Source organism: Lycorma delicatula, chromosome 9 (genome assembly GCF_047948215.1).
Source record: "Lycorma delicatula isolate Av1 chromosome 9, ASM4794821v1, whole genome shotgun sequence".
Taxonomy (NCBI): domain Eukaryota; kingdom Metazoa; phylum Arthropoda; class Insecta; order Hemiptera; family Fulgoridae; genus Lycorma; species Lycorma delicatula.
The window spans coordinates 50758264-50782724 of record NC_134463.1 but is presented as its reverse complement, the minus strand read 5'-3'; the positions used below and the strand labels follow the sequence as shown (position 1 = coordinate 50782724).

The 24461-nt window shown below is 27.5% G+C and overlaps 1 protein-coding gene across 3 annotated transcripts in view; it reads right to left on the bottom strand.

Annotated features, from left to right (window-relative positions):
- LOC142329871 (angiotensin-converting enzyme-like) overlaps positions 1-24461 on the bottom strand; it is a 111303-nt gene that overhangs the window by 10754 nt on the left and 76088 nt on the right. For 2 of the 3 annotated variants that reach the window (XM_075374754.1, XM_075374752.1), the window contains 2 exons: positions 22530-22652; positions 16442-16626 (listed from right to left, as the gene is read on the bottom strand). In XM_075374754.1, coding sequence (XP_075230869.1) covers positions 16442-16626; positions 22530-22652 — 308 coding nt within the window. Of the gene's footprint in view, positions 1-11904; positions 12108-16441; positions 16627-22529; positions 22653-24461 lie in introns of those variants that run through there. The other variant, XM_075374753.1, reaches the window with a different exon arrangement.

The following is a 24461-nucleotide window of genomic DNA, read 5'->3' as shown; positions in this document are numbered from 1 at the left end:
AACCTAAACACTTCATATTCTACTGCAGGTTTTAGCTTGATCTTAAAATAAAATATAATCCTGTGTCTTTCCTTATTTATAAAATCTAAATTTAGATATATGTATCAAGAACCCTGCCTAAGAGCTATTGAAACAAAATATATTCACCCAGAAAAAACTGAAACCTCATTCACATTGCTTACCATTACATATTTAGATTATGACTAATTGATAATGAGAGTGGCCATATAAATTTAAATTTTCAGTGAGATAACTGTGAACAGTATTTGAGCGTTATTGTTTTCTAGTTTAGATACAGCAAATTAAAATTTATTTTCTTTATTTTATCTTATATTGTATCTTATCTTATTTATTTTATTTGCATTACAATTTTTTAACTGTCTAAAACTTTCTTCAGTTATTGCTATCATTTACCCTTTTATTATTTCTAAATTGTTTTTCTTATTCCATACAATTAGCATTTAATTAATTCAAGTAGTCTTCCCTATTCAAAATTTTTTTCTTCTGTTTTCATTTTATATATATATACATATATGTGTAGTCCATGACATTCATGGTAACGTAATGATTCTAATGTGATTCATATATCTAAATCGGTTCAGCTGTTGTGCTGCCTAAATACATTACACTCCTTTTTGACCAGTCTTGTAAAAAAGACATTCAGTAGTATATATTTTTGAAATAAGAAATATAGTAAAATATTAATTTATTATAGAACATGTGTAGTTCATTACATTTTTTAGTTGTTTCACTTTCTTTATTGCTACATTAAAAATGATCTTAAAACTCATCAGATGAGTTTTATGTTATACTTCAGGAACTAGATTCAGATCTAGTTAAATGTATAATCAAGCATTTGCGTACACCAGGTTGTGCAAAACCATTCCTCAAAATTGATTGCAATAACAAGTTAATGACCAATTTTTGATAATTTATTGTCCTTATAATCATGAGTTTAAAAGTTACAGTAATATATGATTATAATTTAAAAATAATATCTTAATTTTTTGGGACAGTATAAATGATTTAAAAAAAACTAAGTGCTGAAAATTTGTGTTTTATTAGTAGTTCTTTATATATAATATGTTATAAAAATTGTATGTTGCTAATTTTTTATCTTTTTAAATACAAAAAAAAAAAGATGTAAAACAGTTTTTTGATTTATTCTTTAGGAATATTTTTACATGAATGCAACATTTTATAAGGAACTTTTGTTTCAATTTTTTTTTAATTGTACTTTTGCTATTTGAAAAATAATTGTGTTTGATGGTTAAGTTATTAATGTATGAAATCATATATGTGACCGAGTACTTCACAAAAGTATGCTTTCCACCTAAAAATGGAGCATGTAACACAGACAAATCCCTGTCACTGGTAGTTAGAAGATTCAACTGGGTTTGAATATATGTCGTTTAAGTTCTGTTAAATTTCAGCAACATCAGCTTGAGATTGGAAACTAATCTTTTGTAACACTATAATTTTTGGTAAGAATTATATCATTTTTGATAACAATCAAGAACATTTTTCAAAAAGTTTATAGCCATTATTAATTCTATGTAACTATTTTGCAATAAGTGCCATATATTTAATTTTGAAATGTTTTTTTAAAGAAAATGTTCATTGAAAAAAGTAGTTAGTGTGCAATAATTTAATACTCACTGAAATAAGTATTTGTATAAATGACCATGACATCTCATTTATGTGTTTTTATAGTCTCAAGCAGAAATGGTTTCATAAACAAAATTAAGTGATAATTTTAATAATTAAGTTGCCAATGACTCGTTTCTTACCTTCTGTTCAAATGATATGGCATTGAGTGTATGACAATAATAATAGCTATTTATGTAAATCTTATGATGGATGCAACCAATTACCAACATACATAAATTAGTTATTAACACTAAAAAAAAGTCCTATCATTTCCAATATATGATAATTCAGTTGTGATATACTGATTTGTTATTAGTATGAAATGAATATCTGTAGTCATCGTTTCATTTTCTTTGTTTCTCTTCTTTTACAATAACATGGAGCATTGGAGTATTGTCAAAAAAAACTCTTGAAAATACTTTCAAGAGACAACAGACATACAGTCAAGAGACAACTTTTATACATTATTGCGCATGTAAAATTAAGTTATTTAGCAGCTGCAAAAATATTCAGTTCCCGTAAAAAAAGTTCATAAGACATTCTAAGAAAATAAAAAAAAAAAGATTAGTATTTCTCATTTTAAAAGACACATCTTTCTATATTAAAAGAAATTTATAAAACTTTATAATCTAACATAAATGCTGAAATTTGCAAATAATGTAACTAAATAAATTCATAGATAAAGGTTTTAGAACTTCAGTAGAAAAAAGTCTAGGAAGTTGAGATTGATTACAATTTACCATAAACTTTAAAATATATTACCACATAAATCCTGATATGTTTACTGATACTGCGCCATTATGTCATTAAGAAAGAAAACTGAGAATTATGAACTTATAAAAATAGTTAACATGGGTCAAACTTGTATATCATTTAAGTACTTTTTCTATTTATGTAAATAAAAATGTAAATGTTTGTTTGTTCAAGATCTTAAATCTCTGAAAGTTCTTCATCGATTGCTTTGAAAATTTGACACAACGTTTTATTGAAATATACGTGTGTTTTTACATACCTACTATTTATATACCTAAGATGTCACAACTGTAAGAGGTAAAAACATAATTTTTTTGAAAAACAGCACTATCTGTTGGATGTAAAATTAACACACGCTATACTAAATATTTTACGATTCAATTTCAGTGTTTCCAATATGTGTGTCCACTGTAGATTAAAAAACTACTGGGTCAATTTACGCGCAGGAAAAAAGGGAGAAAGGGAAAAATTGAAAAGGGGAAAGATGGAAAAAGTTAAAAGGGAAGAAGGAGAAAATGGAAAAAATAAAAAAGGGGAAAACTGGGAAAAGGAAAAACAGGAAAAGGAAATAGAAACAGGAATGGAGAAAAAAGAAAAGTGGAAATGGAGAAAATGGGGAAAGGGAATACAGTAAAAATGAACATGGAAAAAAGAAAGGAAAAGGGGGAAAAGGAAAAGGGAAATGAAAAGAGGAGAAGAGAGAAAGGGTAAAAGGAAAAAAGGGAAAGATTAAAATTTGTGAAGTCCATAATGCTCATTTTGTTAATCTTTTATCAAACTTTCAGTTGTGTATTTAAGCTATATATATACTCAAATCTAACAATAGTGAAGCATTGCTGGGTCTGCTAGTAATTAATAAAAAAGAAAAGTTGGTTGCAGTTAGGTTAGGACAAAATGAAAACCCTTTGTGACTAGATGTATTTTACTGACCCAATTGTAATTTTCTAATGAAAAAATCTTCCTGAAGTTGACGAGAAAGGTTTAACTGTTAGAGTAGAAAAGGGTAAGGTAAAATTCAGCTTAGTTGAGAATGATGTGAATAAATTATATTAATTACTCATCAGTAAGTACTCCTCAGTTAAGAAAAGTAAATAAGAAATATCTACTGTCACTTATAATAAATTACTGACAGTCACAAAGATTTGTATGTATTGTACTTACAATACAACAATTTATTTTACTTAATTTTAAGTAATTACTGACTGTGTGTGCATTAATTCAATGAAAAGGAATGCTCTGCTGATATAAGAGCCCTACATGTTTAAAAATACTACTACATGTAAATCATCATTTTATCCCTATCATTAAAATATTTTTTCACGACTGTCAACATGTAAGTGAAGATTTTTTTAATTTATCGTATCGAGTAAGTTTGGTAAAAACCATGATTGTCCTAAATAAATTATGGTCAGCTAAATTTCTTGTAATTAATAAAAAGCTTAGCTAAGTATTTTAAAAGAATCTCAACAGTTCACTGGTTTAGTATTGTATAATATTAAGGTTTAGTATTGTAGCATGAAATTAAAAAAAGGACAAGAAAAAACAGAGAATAAGATCCTTATCTGTTGTGTTCCCTTAGATTTTTGTATTTTGAATGTTTATAAATGGAGCAATAACATGAAAACTAAAATGAAATACAAGTGTATTATTACAGTGAAAAGTAAAAGAGAATTTTTTAAAGTTGGTGTGAGGCTATCTTTAAAATGGACCAGTTTTATCTTATAAGTAAATATTGTCTTTTATTCAAACTATTTTAAGAAATAATGTTATAGATTAATACTTATGTGTATTTAAGTAAATACTGAGAAGTAAAAGAAATGCTGATTATGTTAAAAGTTACCAATTACTTATATTTTATTTACCTCATTACAAGAATTACTAAGCAACTAAATGTAATTACTTATTTTTATTCACATCAATCACCCATGGATTGCCACAAAGTGAGTTGATTGCACAGCCGAGTTGAATTATGAAGAAAAGTGTTATTTTCTTTACACAGTTTCTAAGGAAGAAAGAGAATGAAATTCTTTGAAGATAGTAATTTCTCTATAGAAATAGTACACTTCTTGAATGATGTCTACTCTTCTGCTGGATATTTGTTTAATCAGGCCTTTAAATGAATTTGAGAGAGATGTCTGGTAATTGGATGATAAATAACGAGAATGATTTAACACAAACTGGTAAAATTAAAAACTTTGTTTCATTTAAATTTATAACAGGATAAACATTCTCATAATATAGAATAAAATATTTGCAGTCAATCAATCATTAGAAATTTAAGAAGTGCAACTTATCAAATAATTTACATGGCACCAGAGAAGCCTGTTTGGAATTACTCTAAGGAAAATTAAGATTCAGATAACAGCGACTAAATCCAGTGAGATTAAACATTAGTGTATAAAAATTGCAAAACAGAAGACCTAATAGATTATTAAATATTAACTAACTTAAAAATTTGTTCAGATAAAAGTACCACGTTTACTATAAATTACACAAATAAATGTAGTAAAATTAAAAATTTAATTTAATTTAATTTTTTAGATATCTATAATAATTGTTAACTCAACCAAGAAAATAAAGTTGAAATATAAAGTGATAGAAATATATAATAGTTCTTTGAACATTTTATGAACGCAATTATTTTTCTTTGAAGTTCAAGAAAAATATAATTTTTAATTGTGCATAAAATTAAAGAAAACTGTGATACATTGATCATTAATTAATATTATATTGTTTTAAAAGGTTTAACTTAAGGAAAAGAGTATATTAATATTTTTCAGTTATATATTTTTTATTAAGTTTTAAAATAAAACAATTAAGTATTAACTATATATAAAATTATTGACTATATATAAGTAAAAGAAAAAGAAGATTCTTTAATCAGGTAACTCATTAAATTATACATTTAATTAAATGATTAACCAAAATTACAATTTTAGTTCAATTAATTACAAATTAAGATAGTAGTAAATTGGTTAATGTTTCTGCTGTTTAAAAAAATTATTTTTAAGACAATTTTTTTCAAATAATATTAGTGATATAACTAATATAATACTTTTAATTTTTAAATATTTTGAATTATGTCACCAACACAATTACTTTAACAGAGAATTATATTAAAAAAAAATTTATTTAAGATAGTACATCATACATGCATTATAATCTTACCATTTTAGTTTGTGAATTATTAATGGGCATAATTCATATCTATCAGCACAAAAGAAAGATATGACTAAGTGTTTTTGTTCTGACTCTGACATATCTGTAAGATATCTTAAATAATTAGAATTAAATTTAATTCTAAACCCATAACTTCAATTTATTAATTTCAGGGAAATTTTTTAATGGAGGTTAACAAGAGTTCTCTTTTGGGAAGGCTATCATAAGCTTTCTTAATATTTAACATATTCCCACAGTTTAACATCTTTCCCACAGTTCCAAAGCTTTTTAATCACCTTTTATTTGTTGGTATTTAAATTCAATGAAGATATTCCCTCTCCAGAATTTGTACTGTTCTTGCTTCAACTGATGTTCTACTTTCATATTTTTTTCTAATATCCTTTCAGAGGTTTACAATACTCAGATTATAATTGTTTTGAAGTATTCATAAGCTCTTATGTTATACTTTTTTTCTAGAAAATGAAATTGAATTCTGAAATCAAGTTTCTTTTCCTTTGTATAACTTTTTGAGTTATTTCAGTTAATTATTTATTAAAGGATTTTATTTTTCTTTTGGCTTTATTTAGAAAGGATTGTAATTTTTTTGTAAAAATAAATGAGAAAATTTATGGGTAATATTTAGAAAATCAAACATTCTTTGAAGCCTCTTTTTGTGGATTCTTGTTTCCTTTTTTTCATGAATCAGCCTTCTAAAGACCTTGACAATATGTCAATTTCCCTTTCTTCCTTCCATATTTCCTTCATTATTATACTATGATTTTTCTCTTCTCTCTTTGGACAACCAGTGTGTACTATCTTTAAATTTATTTTTATTAAGGGAGTCTTTTTCTGATATGTTATATTTTTTCAATTTTTTTAATAAATCTACTAAAACATAATATTATATCCTATGATCCTTTATAAAAATAATGATTATATATATATATATATATATATATATAGAGAGAGAGAGAGAGTTATCATTCCTTCAGCAGCTCTTAACTATGAAACAGGATGAGTGAAAGCAGGGATATTAGCAGAAGTAGAGAATATCATCGATGTTTAGAAAAATGTAATTACTTGGCACTAATATTTTTTAATCTTTACTTCATTATGTTATTGGTTTTTTTAATCGCTAATCAAACTATAAAAAAATATAAAATTAAGCTATTTATATTGGTTTCTTATTTTAAAAAAGGCAAAAATTCACCCATGTGATTACTTGGTCTAATCAGTCTGATGTTTTTTGATTTTTTTTAAAGTTGATCAGTAAAATAATTTTTAATATTATTATTTAGACATTTAATTTTTTATTATACTTTTTTGTAATAGTCAAATTCTAATTTAGAATCCTTCCATTACTTCTTTTTTGAGTATTGCATTTTACTTTTTCAGAAAAGTAATTTCTAATCTGCTTGAAATTTGAAGGATGTTTTATTACTTAAATCATTATTACAAGATTAAAATTTAATTTTTTTTTAAACAACACATATAGGTTCCAAATGTAAGTTAGGCTACATGTTTAATTGCAGACTTTACATCTCTTATGGTTTTTCATTAGTGCAGAAAATATGATTTTTCATTAGTGCAAAATATTGGAACATTATCTTAGTTTCAACAGCCTTATCTATTTATCAACAATTTTAATACCTAAGAAAAAACATGTGCAGTAAATAACTTTGTCTATAATTAAAAAAAGTGCTTTTATTTATTTATTATTAGTTTTTAATAATAATTTTAAAAACAAACTATACATGTCTAAAAAAAATTATAAATATAAAATTATAGATGTAATGAAATGAAATTAAAATCAACTCCTTCCATTATCAAATGATATCTTTATATATGACTGAAGATGACATTACAACCTCTCTGTTCATGCTTATAGATACTTCCACATGAAGCCTATCTCTATGTTGGAGGGGTAGTATCTCAGCCTTTCATTCAAAGGCCCTGGGTTCGAATACTGATCAGGCATGCCATTTTTCATACACTACAAAAAATTCCATTTCCTTATCCCACGCACAAGCTTCAACTTATCATTCTAATACTATATGTTTATAGTTTTTTAAAAAAGTAATACTCTTACTCAATCATCAAAATGTATTTTTTAGAAGACCTATTTGAATTTATTATGCAACTTCTTCATTTGTGATGTTGCATTTGGTGTTTCTGTTTATGGTACCTGTGTTAAAATACTTAGAAACTTCTTTAGTAAGCAGTTGAATAGCTCAAAAAACACATTTTAAGTTTATTTTAAATATACCACACATTTATTTTTGGGATAAGATAGCATATATGTACAACATATTTATTTATGACAACTATCAGTGTGCAGCAGTATTGCAGTCATTAGATTCTCTGAAGAAATCTCTTTTAATAGTGCAAAATTGTCTTATCAACTCTGAAGTTTGGGTTGCAATCTGACAATTCTGGAAAATTACCAAAAGATTTGCAAAATTTATGAGCTAAATATTGTAATTGGCCGTAAATTAATATAGTGGTGTCAATAGTTTTAAGAAGAATTAATCAGTATATATGATGAAGTAAGTTCATTGCAATTAGTCCTTAGTAATTAATATTAGATGTTTTGGTGGGAAAAAAAAATTGAAAATTATTGTTTTACAATTACAGAATTTTCTTTTGAATCTAAAAATATTTCATAGTAAGAGTTTATTGTTAAAACTCAACTGAAAAGCTGGATTACAAAAACTTCATGAAGATGAATGTAGAAAATGTTAATCAATTCACCTAAGCAGAAGGTTAACACCAAGTAAAACATTCTAACCACTATAAAAAAATTATATGGATTTTTTTCACTGTACTTTTATTATAGATGGATTAAAAATATTTTTTTAAACATTGAAACAAACTAGCAGTCAAAATATTGGCAGTTCTCAATAATACTGTGACCAAAGAAATTTGAAAAAAAAGAAACATTTCGTCAGAAAATGTATGACCTCTATATTTTAGATCTCAAAATGTTCTTATTGAACATTTTTTGAATGCCCAGTCATTGTCAATATAAATATAAATTTAATCAACATAATCAGACTATTCTGAACAAAGGATGGAGATTGTGCACTTTCACAATAGCTTTTAATGTCAGTTCATAAATGTAACAGTTTCAGAGTATCATTAATTTCATTTGGTTACCTTTTATTATTTTGCCTATATCTCTTAAGTTCCATTAGTTGACTATTAATGCCATTTTGTCTACATTTTCAAACAGTCATTTGTAACAGTACTTTGAAAATAAACTGAAACTAGCATTAATGAATTTTTGAAAACAATCCATTAATGCTAGAGAATTTTGTGAAGTCAGATTAAAAAAGTCACTGAAATGATGAAAAATGTGTTTAAATCACTGGTGATTATTTGAAACTTTTTTAGTTAAACATTTTTTAATTACTTTTGTAACCTGAAGATATTTGTCATAATTTTATTTTAAAATGCATTTCAGAAGGTATACATAAAAATTTACAGGTTTTGAAATAAGAATTATGAGAAAAATGTACCAAGCTAAGAATTTTGAGAAATATGTACCAAGCTGTTTATGTAAGTTTTATTTTTGATTCAGGACTGACATTAATTAAAAAAAAAAATTCTTTTATTTTTTTATCTATGTTGTGTTCATAAAATTCATATTATTTGATTGTGTGAAGTTTGTGACTTCACAAACTACTACTGTTTTTAACATTTGCGTATTATATTTGTACATGTTTACATTTTTATGAATATTTTTAAAAGTTCATTGTGTAAAATGTAATGTTTGTTTATGTTATTTGCATAGATGAATGACCATCCACTCAGTCCAATCCAATTGACATATTTAGTATAGTTATTAGTTTTCTTCTTGGTTATTGTAATCAAAATGCTTTATTAATATGTCATATTACATTTTGCAATCTTTGACTTTAAAAATAACATATTAACTTGTTTTGTTGAAGGTGTTGGCAACTTTGACAAAAAAATACAACACAACAAATACTCTGTTTGATTACACATTAAGAAAATTAATTAACTACTTCAAGTCGGACAAGACTAATAAATTAATGCTATCTGCATCACCGCTAGTGAAGGGAATGAATTGTAGCTTCAAAAAATTTTTTGGAAGCATTGATGTTTTCCAAAATTTTCATTCATATTTGTATCTTTTTTCATGTATATCTTTAATAATAATTAGTATAATAAAGTTTTTATAACACAAATTGCACAAAAAACTATGACTTAAACAACCATTATGATAGGTTAATTACAATTATATTGGGGTTGGGAAAAAATATTTCTTCATATTCTCCTAGTAATATGGCTTTATAATCACATAACTCTGATAATATTAATCAAATCCGTCAGTACTTGTGTGGCTCTGAAGATTTATATATCACTGAGTATTTTAGAAAGATTATGATTATATTAGTTTATTTATTTAAACATTATTGTGTTCAGAAAATGAAGAAGAAATTCAATAATTTTGAAATTTTATTATAAAAAAAGAAAGAATGCAACTCAGGCTGGTAAAAAAAATTGTGATGTTAATAGTTGTGATGCACTATCAGTATATGTGTGGCACAAAGCTGGTTCAACCGTTTTCAATTTTGATATCAATGATCCATCTGACTCTGATCAGCTAGCGATTGAAGAAGTTTATGAAATCATGGGAAAAAATAGAGCAAGACTATTTTTAATATTATTTTAATTTCTATTTTTATTAATTTAATATTATATTTGAATATTAACAGTCATGACATCAGTAATGAGCTAAATATCAACCACTAAACAGTTTTAAACTGTTTGAAGAAGGCTTGATAAAAAAAACCTTACTTTTGGATCTACATGATTTAACAATGAAAAATTTAATGTACTGGATTTCCTTCTGCAAATTTTTGCTAAAATGGAATGAAATTGAACATTTTTGAAACAATTCAATATGGGCGATGACAAATCAATCATGCACAACAATAATGTATGTAAAAGATTGTGTCAATGCAACGTGAACCTCCACAAACAGTGGAAAAACAAGGATTAAGCCCAGAAAAATGATGTTCTGTGTGTGGTGAGATTGGAAAGGAATTATTGACTATGAGCTGCTACCACCCAATCAAATAATTGATTCTAACCTCTGCTGTCAACAACTGGAAAGATTATTCTGACAGTCGAGATAACTGACCAGAATTGTTTGATAGGAAAGTTCTTAACCACACATTTTTGATGACCGATCAAAAATTTAAAGAGCTTGGCTGGAAAGTTTTTATGTATCCTCCATATTGTTCTGACCTTGCACCAGCAGACAACAATTTTTTTTCAGTCTCTACAGAACTCTCTTAACAATATATAGTTGCCTTCAAAAGAGGTCTTTGAAAATCACCTATCACAGTTTTTTCCCAAAAAACAAAGTAGTTCTGCAGTGTCATGATTATGATTTTACATTAAAAATGGCCAAAGGTAGTCAGTCAAAATGGTACATTTTTTTAATAAGCATCATTTGAATTAAAACAAGCATTGTTTTAATTTTTCATTAAAAAACATAAAAAAATTTTCCCAAACCCTTCATATATGCATACATGCTTTGTTCTTAAGTTTTGCTTTTAGATATCACAGTTCTCTATAATTTGTTACTAGATCACATGAAATCAACACGTTAATGAATGCCACACAGAATAGAAATTATTATTTTTTTGTTTTTATTGCTAACTGATTTTTAGTAAAATTTTTATAGATATTTTAATTCAAATAGGCTTTGTTTTAATGTTATATTGCTTTAGAAGTAATGTGACAAAATAAATATCCACTAGGTCCAAGATGTTGGTTATTTTTAAAAAACTATTTTTTATTATTACACTTATGGGCATCATTTTTTAAATTGTATATATCGTATTGAGGGGTTTATTTCATTGATGTATTGTGAATCTTAGGTTCATTTTCAGTCAGTCATTTGAGGTTAGCTTGTCATTCTTTTTCTTTATATCTTGAATTTTGATTTAAAAGTATATACAACTTAAAAGTATATCATTTCCAGTTTGTGCTCTCCTTGTAACTATTGTTTACATGAACAATCAAAATTGCACTTTTACATTTAAGAAAATGAATTTTCATTAAAATATTATTAAGTTAACTTTAAATATTATCTAGATTTATTATCTAGATTTATTTTTCATTTTCCATAGATGGATGTAAGAAAATGAGAAGTTAAATTAATTGTTTTTCTTTTCATGGCAATATGAATCAACTTTTTCTGTTGGTAGACAGAAAAAACTATATATTGTTTACTCTCATATAGAGTAAACAATTAATTAATTTATCTATTTATAAAATTAAAGTATTATTTTTATTTATGCCTAATTTAATTTATTACATTATTTTTGTTAAGATCACATAGTTCGTTGTTACTGAATTTTTTATTGTTAATAGCAGAATAATTTTTTATAGCACGTATGATTTGAAATAATGATGTATTATGCTATAAGCTATGTGAACCAGTATCACCATGATGCAGTCCGGCTTGATTTGTTGTGAATTGCTGTGAAACCAGTGTTGAAATAGTGCTGTCAAAACAAAAACAAAACTTGTGTAAAAAAATTGTGCATCATTGATTTTTGCAAGATTTTATTTAGTTAGCATAATATTTATTCAACTTCTTTTTTTATAAAGAATATATCGTAAATTAACCTATATATTTTAGGAATACTTTTACAATATGTGGCCTGAAAATTTGCCCCTCGCCAACTGCTATGTCTAGTGTACTACTGGTCATTGTTTTGTACTAGTTTGTTGTGTTTGCATTTGATATACAAATGTGTTATGTTATTAGTAATCAGATGATGTCATCTGGTTTAAAACAAACCCCACGTACCCATTCCGCCTAAGCTAGCTGACAATTTGGTTGACAAAGACAGGGGCAAACCTTCAGTTCACTTAATGTAATTATTGAAAATGAAGAAAAATCCATGAATATAAATGCAGAAATACTTTGTTTTTTGTTATATTCTAGAAGATTCAGTTCAAATTTTTGATGTAAAAATTTACTAATTTTTCCGATTTTACAATAGTAGACTCAAAAGTCTGGAGATAAATTTTAAAACCATAATTTGACTGTGTTATACATAAATAAATATAAAAAGGTTGATTCATGTATAAGTTTCTTAATAGGTAATATGGATTATGAATACCCCATTATAAAAATAATAATTCATTACAAAGAACTACAAAAGGGTTCTTACTTGCTACCTAAAAATGGCTTGTGTATGAATAAATTCTAAAAAGTTATGTACACCTGAAATTAAAATTTTATAAATATATATAAAATAATTTTGATGATAGATCTAGACTCTGTCAATATACCTTGATGGCTAATAAATTCACATGTAAATACCAATGAAGTTTTACATAGTTCTTCTTCATGATACTGTGATAACTTGTCAGATTGAATCAAAAGGTAAAACTACCTTACAATTTTTAATTACTTTAATCAATTAGAATTTGATGTTGTTTTTGTCAGTAAGGTACCATTAATTTTTTATGTAAAATTTGTTAATATTTGGAAAAATATTTCAAAAAATATAGCATTTCCAGATCTATATTTATTTCCTTTGACCTTACTTCTCTTTATTTTTACTTACGAATTTGTAAATCAAAATAAAGGTTTCAGAATTGTAGTTATATTCCTAAAATATTACCATTACTTGTGATACAGACAAGTAAAATTTATAATTGTTATTTATATACATTTTTTGTAAATCTGTACCTATAAAGGAACTTGCCTAAACTGACTGACTGATTCTTCAATAACCAAAAAAAATTGCTGATGATAAATGATGAAACTTTTATACATGTTCTTCATTTTTATACATTGTTCTACTCATGCTGTTATGGTTTAAATGCAAATTAAGATTATAATTATTTGAAATACCCAGTTTAAGGGGTTAAAATGGAGTAACAATGAAATTTATAATTTATTTTAATTTCTCACTAACAAATGAATATATCAACTGGATTTTTGGTGTATGTAATCTTCATCTGAATATCAAAAGATTAATTTTATATTTATTGAAGTTCCGAATTTAAAGTATTAAAATAAATTTTGAATTTTTTTTTAAATCCGGCTATTTTTTTTTTAATTTGTGTATGTGCTAATAGTCTATATATATATATATATATATATATTTTATTTTTCCCTTATAAAATATGCTGTGACTGATTCATAATTGACATCCAGCAAAAACTACTCAAGATAAATTTATAAAAATTTATATTCATGTTCTTCTTACGGTGTAAGTGTCCACTAAGAAAGGATTTTTTTTAAATCTTGAAAGGGATTTTTGAATTTCTATACAGAGTAATCAATTTAAAAGTACACCGCTACTTTCTTTGTGAATGTTTACATCAGAATTTGTTGTAGTAGTAATAATTCATTTGAACAAGGGAAACATAGCGTATTACAGTTGGTATGTGAGGGAAAGACCATTATTCTGGATCGTAACTGACTCAGTAGCTGGTTACATATATCGGTATATGATTAGTTGTTTGACCAGTATTGTGTCAATATACGTTTATCAACAGAAGAGTGTTCATTGTCGAACGGTATTTCGTCACATGTTCTTATTTTCAATGCGTGAATGAATTTACTAAAAAATTCAACAAGGTGGCGCCAATAAACAAAGCTATTGAGAAATTGATAAAAAAATTACATACGGATTCTGTTTGTGAAAAAACACGAATCAGGAAGAGGACAGTTTTAACAGAAGAGGTGATGAATACAATTTAAAAAAAATGGTTGCATCCCCACACAAATCTCTTAGGAAGTTAAGATAAGAAGTGAATATTTCATACAGTTTGGCTCATACAGCGGTCAGCAAAAGTTTAAGGTTTTACCCATATTGTTTTCCATGAACTCCATGAAGCTGATTACCAAAAAAGGACTACTGATTACCAAAAAACTTTATCTATGGTAACGTATCAATTTTGGATACATTTTTCTTTTCTGATGAGGCATGGTTTTACCTTTATGGATACATAAACAGCCAAAGCTATCATGTATGGCGTGCAGATAATCCACATGTTTTTTTTAGTTACTTCTTCATGTGCAAAAATTATGTGGGTGTGCTGTGTCAAGAAAGAGAGTAGTTAGACCAATATTTTTTTATCAAATTATACATTCGGAACACTACCAACAGATTGTTATGCAGTTTATCGCACTGTTAGAAGAGAAGGAGAGGTACTGTTGGTTACAACAGAATAATGCGACTAGCCATACTGCTCACTCTACAACAGAGTTTCTTCATGAGTTTTTCAAGGATAGACTGATTTCTAGAGGTCTGCGGCCACCACAATCTCCAGACACCTCTAGTTTGGATTTCTTTCTATGGGAGTTTTTTAAAGGAAAAGGTTATCAGAACAATCCTCATACTCTAGAAGAACTTAAGATGAAAATTACTGCTACAATACAAACAATTACACCTGGGATGTTAAGAAACGTATCTAGGTCAATGATTAAGCGTGTGGATAAGTGTCTGAAATAAAATGGTAACTACTTTCAGCATTTACTGTAGATGAGTTGGTATAAAGTCAGCCTGAATGTAACAAATATGAATAAAATTGATTCTGTTAAATAATGGTGCACTTTTAAACTGATTGTCTGTATTTTAAGAGGAAAAAAAAATTTTTACATTATTGCTATTTCATTCTACCCCTATTGAATCAATCGTTATGAGATTTGATAATAATGTGATGTAATTTATGTTTGTAATTCTGATTATGTATTTTGGGAGTGAAGCCGTGACAGGAAATCTATAAGTGGTTAAACTTGTCATTGCAAAATCAGCTAATTTTCAGTCAAGAGTTCTAAGTTGCAAGTCCTTGCAAAGGCAGTTGCTTTTATATGGATTTGAATACTAGACTGTGGATACCAGTGTTCTTTGGTGGTTGAGTTTCAATTAACCACATTAGGAAGGCAAAATGACAAACTATCCATAAAACCTGCCAGGAAAATTCCAAAGACAAAAATATTAATGCCTATGTAATTGCCAAGGGTTGAACACGACTGAATGGAAAAATTTGATTTGATACTGACCAAACTGTTGTTCTGAAGAAATTAGAATCTACTCCTAGTTTTTATAAATTGGACAGGTTTGAATTTTTATCTATCATAATTATTTTCACAAGCATGAGTTAATGAACACAGAGAGGTCCAGGGGGCAGAGTCCCCTAACTGTGACAGAAAACACAAGAAACCATATATTATGGGCAAAGCCGCGATGTGGATTCTAGTATATATATATATATATATTAAAAAAAATAAAAGCTGGTCTTCAACTGCAGAGCTAGGAAGTAGAAAATGAATTACATGGCTTAAGGAAGCCTATTTACAGTTTTTAAATACGCAGTAGGTTGGATAACAGATACATTATGAGCAGTGAGCTGCAGTAGATATTTAAACTGTTCAGTTAATTACAGTATAATTTTATACAGATAATAACAATTTGTTGCATCATTATCTCCAACTTACTCATATTGAAGGTGCAACCTTGAAGAAAGATAAAGAAAGTGCAGCTATCTGCTAATAGACCTGTTGCTGTACATGAATCTGAACATTTTAAATCTATTTAGATAGAAGTTTATTAAATAACTGTTTAAAATTTTGCAGCCCCATTTAATAATGGGAATCCTAATAACAAACTGAATGATTCTCAATGAAATTTATCATCAGTAATCTTTTAATTTACAAATACATTAAACTGTAAAAAAATGCATTTCATATTTGAAGCAAAAACTTGTTACTGAAGATAGATTAAGAGAAATAACCATCACCCGAATAAATAACATCCACAAACAAAAAACACTTAATGATGAAATAGAAACTATTTAGAACTTAATGTCATACCTTTATCCTCTTGTGAACTAGACCATCCAACAATTTGTTCATCTCTATTCTGTACACGAAGCCATAATAATAATGGTCCAAAATATTCTAACATTGGTCTAGCATCCAGTCGACTAGCTCGACCTCTAGTTATTATTTTCACTACTTCTGTCCATTTCCGTGATGAGCCCAATGCCATTGCTTCACTGTAAAATCAAATAAAATAAAAAAAAATTGCTTGTAAATATTCAGTAGAAACAAGATTATCTGGAGGTAATTCCACTTGGTTTAATCCCAAAAATTCTTCATCGACTAGAAGCTATTTTTATTATGCTAGTCTCTAAATATAGATACATTATCCAAATTTTACTCATTGTTTCTTTATTTAAATTTTTATAATTCAGTTTAAAATTTACTTGGTTTATTCCAACCCTCAATAATCTAATTCTATATAATTTGGTGAGTCGGTTGGTATAGTGCTTAGCATTCTGGTTTCTATATTAACTGATTTTGGATTTGATTCCTGACAAGGATATGACAACTTTCCGTATGTCATTTACTTCATCAGTTTCATTAAAATAACATCAAAGTATATCTAAGATTGTAATAAAAAAAATAAAATTTTAAACTGATGCAAATTGTTTGCATCAGTTTAAAATAGTTTGCATCAGTTTGAGGGAAATAGAGCAGTAATTTGTATTTCATTACACAAATTAATATATAGGGTGATGTAATAAGCATTTTGCTCAAGATATTTTTTTATATTCCATTTTATGAAACTGAATACAAGTATAATTGTATTACAATCATATGGTTGTATTGTAGAGCCCATACTCTGTTAATTTTTACAAACAGCTGATGAATTTCTCCATTGAATGCCAACACAAAATAGCAAGAAACTAGAATGAGATTTTTTTTTTAAAGAAAAGAAAACGATTTAACTTCATAATAGTCTGTATTTTTAATTTTGTAAGTATAATTCATAAAAATAATATTTTTAATCCTAATAACAATGTTTCGATGTAGTGGAAGACCTCTTTCAATATTTGATTGAATGAATAAATTCTGTAATATTTTTCACAATAATGAGAAATATTTTGTTTAATTTATATTACTTTACAGGTTCTGAAGAGTATAAATGTTTTTAATTTAAGTTTTTTATTGCTGTTGCTGGAATTTAGAGGATTAAGAAATTTAAAAAATGAAGCTTTAACTATTCCAATAATGGTGACTATTGTTCAAACCTTTACGATTTAAATTTGTACTATTACATAAACTTGAAAATGGCAAGTAGTGTTTTAATAAATATAGTGTAGGGATGGTGATAATGAAAAGAATTAATATTTAATAATCTTATTACTATGAATTAGGTAATAAAATATTATAGCTTTACTAATAAACTTTTATTTATTGGTTTTATTTTATGTGTAATTCAATTATATTAATAAAATATTATGTGTTTTTACTTTAGTTTTATGTAATCTATTTAATGCAGTTAAGTAAAATTATGGTTGATAAAATTTGCAGTGGAAGTTGAAGTACTGGATCCCAGTTTTCTTCTTGCTGCATAATGTCGAAAGGAGAAGGGGAATTGACTAAGGTAACTGGATAGAGTCTTTATTGAGCACATGATGTTAGAATGCCTGACTCTCCATTAGAATTGTAGAAATTTGTGCTCAATGTATCTTAAGTGTTTACTTTTGGTATATCAGGATAAATTTGTGATCATGGATTGTACTTTAATTATTAGTAAAATGAAATTTTTATTTAGCACATAAGAATCTACTATTATAAATTTTGTCCTGTCTATTGAATATATTCTTTAAGGAGAAGTGCATGTGCATAATCCCACAAATGGCATCTAATTTTCCAAAACTATTCTGAAGATTTCTAGTAATAAGATCTTAGATGTTGCAGGAAATTTCTTGAGGAGTTGGGGAACAGAATTGAGTGGGATGTAAATTAGCATATATAGATAGCATCATCTCTAGTCATGTTTCCTGCTTATGCACCAGGTTGTGTTGAACTTGAGCAAGCATTTGGTTGTATAGACTGCTAAGTATGCGTAATCTGCCAGTATATATATATGCGAGGGGGTGCTGAAAAGTTCCTGTCTTTGATGCATTGTGGTTGAAATAGAAAAACAACTTTGGGCTCATTTGAAAGTTTGAAATCTTATCAGGTGTCCAGGATTCATACAATTTTTTCTGTCATAGTAGCAAGTTTGTTGTCAGGGAGTTACGGGTCGTCATGAAGTTTTTTGTTTCTCCAGAGAAAGTCAACAAAGGACATTCACACTGAGATGTCACAAACACTGGGAGAGAAGTATGCTTCCACCCTTGGTTTCCAACTGGTCAACCATCCTTCCTATTCACCAGACCTAGCCCTTTCGGACTATTATCTGTTTTGGTACTTGAAGAAACACCTGACAGGATGTTTTTGTTTTGAGGACATTGAAGATGTCAAAGAGGCTGCTGAGAGCTGGTTTCACACCCAGTCACAGGATTTTTACTTGCATAGAAAAGCAACGATGAACCAAGTGTATCAGTCTCAGTGGAGAATATATTAAATAAATGGATAATTTCAAAACTCTGGCTCCTTTCTTTGTAGGCAAAGCTAGGAAATTTTCAGCAATCCCTTGTATACACACAAAGTGTTCCTAATATGGTGGGCTGGCTATACATTTTTGGATTCCACTTGTACAACTAAACGAAAATTATCGTATGGAAAAATGGCAATTTCTCCTATATTCTCCCCCTGTTGGCCAAACAAATAGCCAAGTTATGGCAGAAAATTTATGTAATTTTGTGTCTGTTTTCATGTCCTCCCATTTTACATTCAATTCAATTAAATATTAATTGTTTTTATTTATTGTTAATTCTAGTATTGTAAAATAGTATCAAATTATGTAATAATTTTCTTACATTAAAATTTAATACTAAATAATAATAAAACAATTGATATTTTTCACTTTTGAATAATTTTACATGACTATTACTGCTGATCATGTTAATATAAAATTGCAATGCATATTATTTTGAAATAAAACCATATGATTTTTAAGTAATTTCAACTCATTGTCATTGATTTATTTTTTAAGTTTTGTTGTTTTGTCATCATGGAGTTTGAATATTCTTTTGCGGAAATGTGTTAACATGCATTTAATACATGGTTTAGCAAAATGCAACACGGCAGCAGCAAAAAGACTTTATGAAAACAGGTTTCCTAATATATGTGTACAAATGAAAAAAACTTTTGAAAGACGTCACATATGGCTTAGAAAAACAGGCTCGTTTACACCAGGGAATCATGACCATGGTAGATCAAGGAGTACTAGTATGATTGATTTAGAAGAAAGTGTTCTAAATCGTGTGGAAGAATCCCCTGATAAAAGTACATGTTTTCTGGCAATACAAGAAAGTGTGAGCCATATGACCATGTGGCAGATTTTAAATGGTAACTGTCTTTACCCTTATCACTTGCAGCTCATACAAAGGCTGACTGCCGATGATTTTCCATGTAGATTGGCTTTCTGTAACTGGTTTCAAAGAACATTAATTGAAAACCATTTATTATCGGCAAGGATTCTGTTTGCAGATGAAGCTTTTTTCAACAGGATTGGTGTTCAAAACTATCACAACCAGCAAATCTGGAGCAATGAGATTCTTCATGGTATCTTCCATCAACAAAGATTTTCCCCAAACATATGGGTAGGTATTTTTAACTACTGTCTTTTGGGTTCTGTCATTCTACCAAATCATTTAAAAGGAGATGTGCTCATTTGATCGAAAATCTTCCACATTTGTTGGAAGACCTACCTCTACAATTAAGAGAAAATATGTGGTTTCACCATGATGGAGCTCCAGCACATTTCAGTCAGTTGGTATCAGAGTTCCTGCATGTAACTTTCTGTGAAAAATGGATAGCCACAGAGGGCCAGTGCCCTGGCCTGCCCAATAACCTGAACCCTCTTGACTTCTACCATTTGGAGCATGGCTCCATCTGGAGCCATGCTCCATATTTTTTATTCAACTCCAATACTCAACATTGAGGATCTTCAACAAACAATCAAAAATGGATTTCAAGAAATTAGGAATATTCTTGGAATTTTTGAATGGTTAAGACATTCTCTCAAAAAAATACTGGAGACTGGTATAATTTCTAATGGTAAACACTTTGAATATCTCATATAACTTATGACAATTGTTAACGGTTTTTTTTTTAAAAAAAAGATAAAGTGCACCTAACATTCTACAACAATTAACGTAAGATTATTACAGGTAATTGCTTTATTTACTTAATTATTACGTCTATTATTGTGAGAAAATTATTACTTAATTTAATACTAATTTACAATACTAGAATTAACAATAAATAAAGACAATTAATATTTAATCAAATTGAACCTAAAGGACATGAAAACAGACAAAATTAGATCAATTTTCTCCCATAACTTGGCTATTTGTTATCCGATTTTAAAAAATAAAGTGTCATTTTGTTCAAAATAAAAGGCTTAATATTTTAGCAATATCATACATCTTTCTAAACAAATATTTATGAAGATATAACAAATTGAAAATTAAACATGACCACCATTTTGTAATTTGTGAAGGTATTTATTTAAGCTCTGATTTTTTGCTAATTTTAAAACTTTATTACCAAGATTCTTACCAAATATTAATGTGATTCCTCTATCTGAACTTGAGATATACATTTTTATATAATAATAACAAAATGGTGTAAGAGGGAGAGCGAAAGAGAAATTGCCATTTTTCCTAAGGATATTCTTCTGTAGTTTTATAAGTAAAAAATGTATAACCAGCCCACCATTTTTGGAACACTGTATATATACATAATACAGGTCTATCATAAAGTTCTCCCAGGACATTCATAATCTATTCTACTTGTGAAAATAATGGAAAAAGTTAATATAAACATATGTCTCAAAATTCTTCGTTTGTAAGTTATACCTAATGAAAGATTTCGCTCAGTTTCAGCTACCCTGGTGATATGAGGTAATACTGAAATTTGTAGGATGTTAATTAAGGAGCAGAATTTGTAATTTTTTATGGTTTTTGATCTGAAAAATTGAATAAAATAAGTCTCTGAAACGTACCTGCTGTAGGTTTTCAGAAATCTAAAATGAAATAAATAAATTGAGGTAAAAAACCCTGTTTTTATGTTTGACATACAGTAACTTTGTTAAATGGGCAAGAAACACATAAAACTGTTAATTCTGAACAAACTGGCACAAGATAAGTTGAATAAAACCAAGAAAAGGAAGAAAGATTTGAATTTTATTTAGAAACGTTTTAGAAAATATAGAAATTTTATTTAGATGGCTATGATGTTATTGTGGTATATATTATTTGAATGTTTAACTTTCTGTCAATGTTTTATTTTCAATTTTTATTAATTAAAGTTTAAGGTTAAAAATGAATGATTTTCATGTACCCTACAATTTTCTATGCTACACGCAGTCAGACCAGGAACTTAAAGAAATCAGTAGCTCTTACAGTATCAGCTTTGTATAATCATTGAAATTTCCTACTTTTTTCTGTTTGTTAATGATTAGTGATGAACAGTTGAAAGAAGGGAACAGTTGTCACATACTTTTATACTCTATACTATGATTTTGGGTAATCTATACTATTTATAACAAAAAAAAATTATATTGGCTTTTTATAAACATTTTATCCCCATAAATTTTTATCACCATAATAATTTCTGTAAATAAAGCAGAAAAAAATGTCATTACATGAAAAAGTTTAATTGTTCTTTTAATTAAAACCATCTCATTACTAAATGTTAAGAAATTTTTATCTCTATCATATAAGAAAAAATGTTTATGGCTTTTGATGGTATGAACTGATTTATAAAACTATGTACTCGTAATTTATTTTTTATGCTAAAGAAAGTAAGTCTTTGTTTATGTTAATTGCCAATTTTCAAATTTGGCTTTGTATCATTTATAAAAAACAATGTGATGGTAGTATATTGAATAGTATTTAATTTATAAACAATTGAACGCTATTACTAATTTATAGATAATTATCTGACAAATTTTAAGATAAATATTTTACACTATAATCATCATACTCTAAATTACCTTAGAAGACGACCAGCTTCTCGTGATCTATATATATCGCAGTTGTGTATTGTACCAATATGCCCTGCCGCTTGACATAAAGATTCATGAATTTGGAACTGAAGCACCAGTGACACAAAGTAGCTGTTTAAAAAAAAAGCAAAATAATAATATTATAGTGTTTATACTGCTTACAATAAATATTTTGATTAATAAGTGATAGCTACAGCAAAAATACAAATTTCATTTGCTCAAATTTAGTATTTATGAAGTAGCAAACATAACATACTTTGAATATAGTATGGTACTTATTAATCTATTGCGTAGTTTGCCTATATAATGAAATCTAAAACAAATTAATTTTGTACATAATTAATATAGAACTTAACACCTGAATGATATACATTTAAAAAATTAAATCATAACTGGACTTCCATTATAGACCCCTTCTTTTTTTCTGTTTAGCTTCTGGAACCACCATAAGGTATTACTTCAGAGGATGATATGTATGAATGTAAATGAAGTCTAATCTTGTATAGTCTCAGGTTGACCATTCATGAGATGCGTGGTTAATTGAAACCCAACCACCAAAGAACACCGACATCCACAATCTAGTATTCAGATCCATATAAAAGTAACTGCCTTTACTAGAATTTGAACCTTAGAACTCTCAACTTCAAAATCAGCTGATTTGAAATGATGAGTTCACCACTAGACCAACCCAGTGGGTTCCATTATTGTACCCTAAATAAACAACAAGATAAAATACAAACTAGTATTAACAAAAAATAATTTACACTTTCCTTTAAAAATAAATAAATTACATTTCATTGAAAAAAGTCAGTAGTCAATAACTATAATCAAAACTGCTGCATGCTTCAGCAAAACAGAATAAACAATTTTTCATTTTTTCTAGACTTAGACAAGAAATCCTTGACAATATTTTTTACAGTTTGATACCCTTCTAATATTAACCTAACGTATTTAATGTAACAGTATTTACTTTTTTATGTCATTATAAAAATAACAGTATAGAGAGAAAAAAATTTACTTAGATTTTAGCTGTTGCCTATCTTGTTAAAGTAATTTATAGCCATTTAAAGTAGTATATGTAAAATTTTTTCTCATGTGCATATTCATCATTGATTTACACATTTTTCATTCTGTTGCTCATTGTTAAAAATAACATTGGGCAACACAGTGTTTGGAAGTGGAAAGAAAGCGGGTTTTAGGTAGTATTTTTTATCCTAAATCAGAATATGTATTCCAAAATACTGTGTCGCATCACATTTTCAATTCATTACCAATATATAAAGTAGTATCATTATAATTTTAGTACATTCAAGACAAGAAAACATGTTAATATTGTTAATTTATTAAACAATGAAATAAAATTTTAGTAATAAAAATAGAGACCAAATTTAATGAAATACTTTATTACGGATGGCTTAATTTGTTCCTGTTATAATGTTAATGGACTAATTTTTGTCCTGATTGTTATGTATGTGGTTGATGATTGGCATTTATTTATAATAAATTCATAAAAAACATTTAAAGGCATATTATTGCATATTTAAAATAAGTTTTTCCTTTATTGGTAGCTAATACTGTAGGAATGAAAGAAACTCATGAAATTATGTCACTTATTTTGAAATTTATTAGGTATTATGAACACTAAATATTTAATCTTTGACGATCTGAAAGTTATTGGACTTCATCTCGGTATACAGAGTGGCTTTACAAAATAGTGTTGTTTCTTATATTTATGAAACAGCTTTGGTACTGATCAACATTACTTAGTTAAGGATTAACCTTAGTTAAGGTTCAAATCCTAGTGAAGGCAGTTACTTTTATACAGATTTGAATACTAGATCATGGATACTGGTTTTCTTTGGTGGTTGGGTTTCAATTAACCACACATCTCAGGATTGGTCGATCTGAGATTCTACAAGA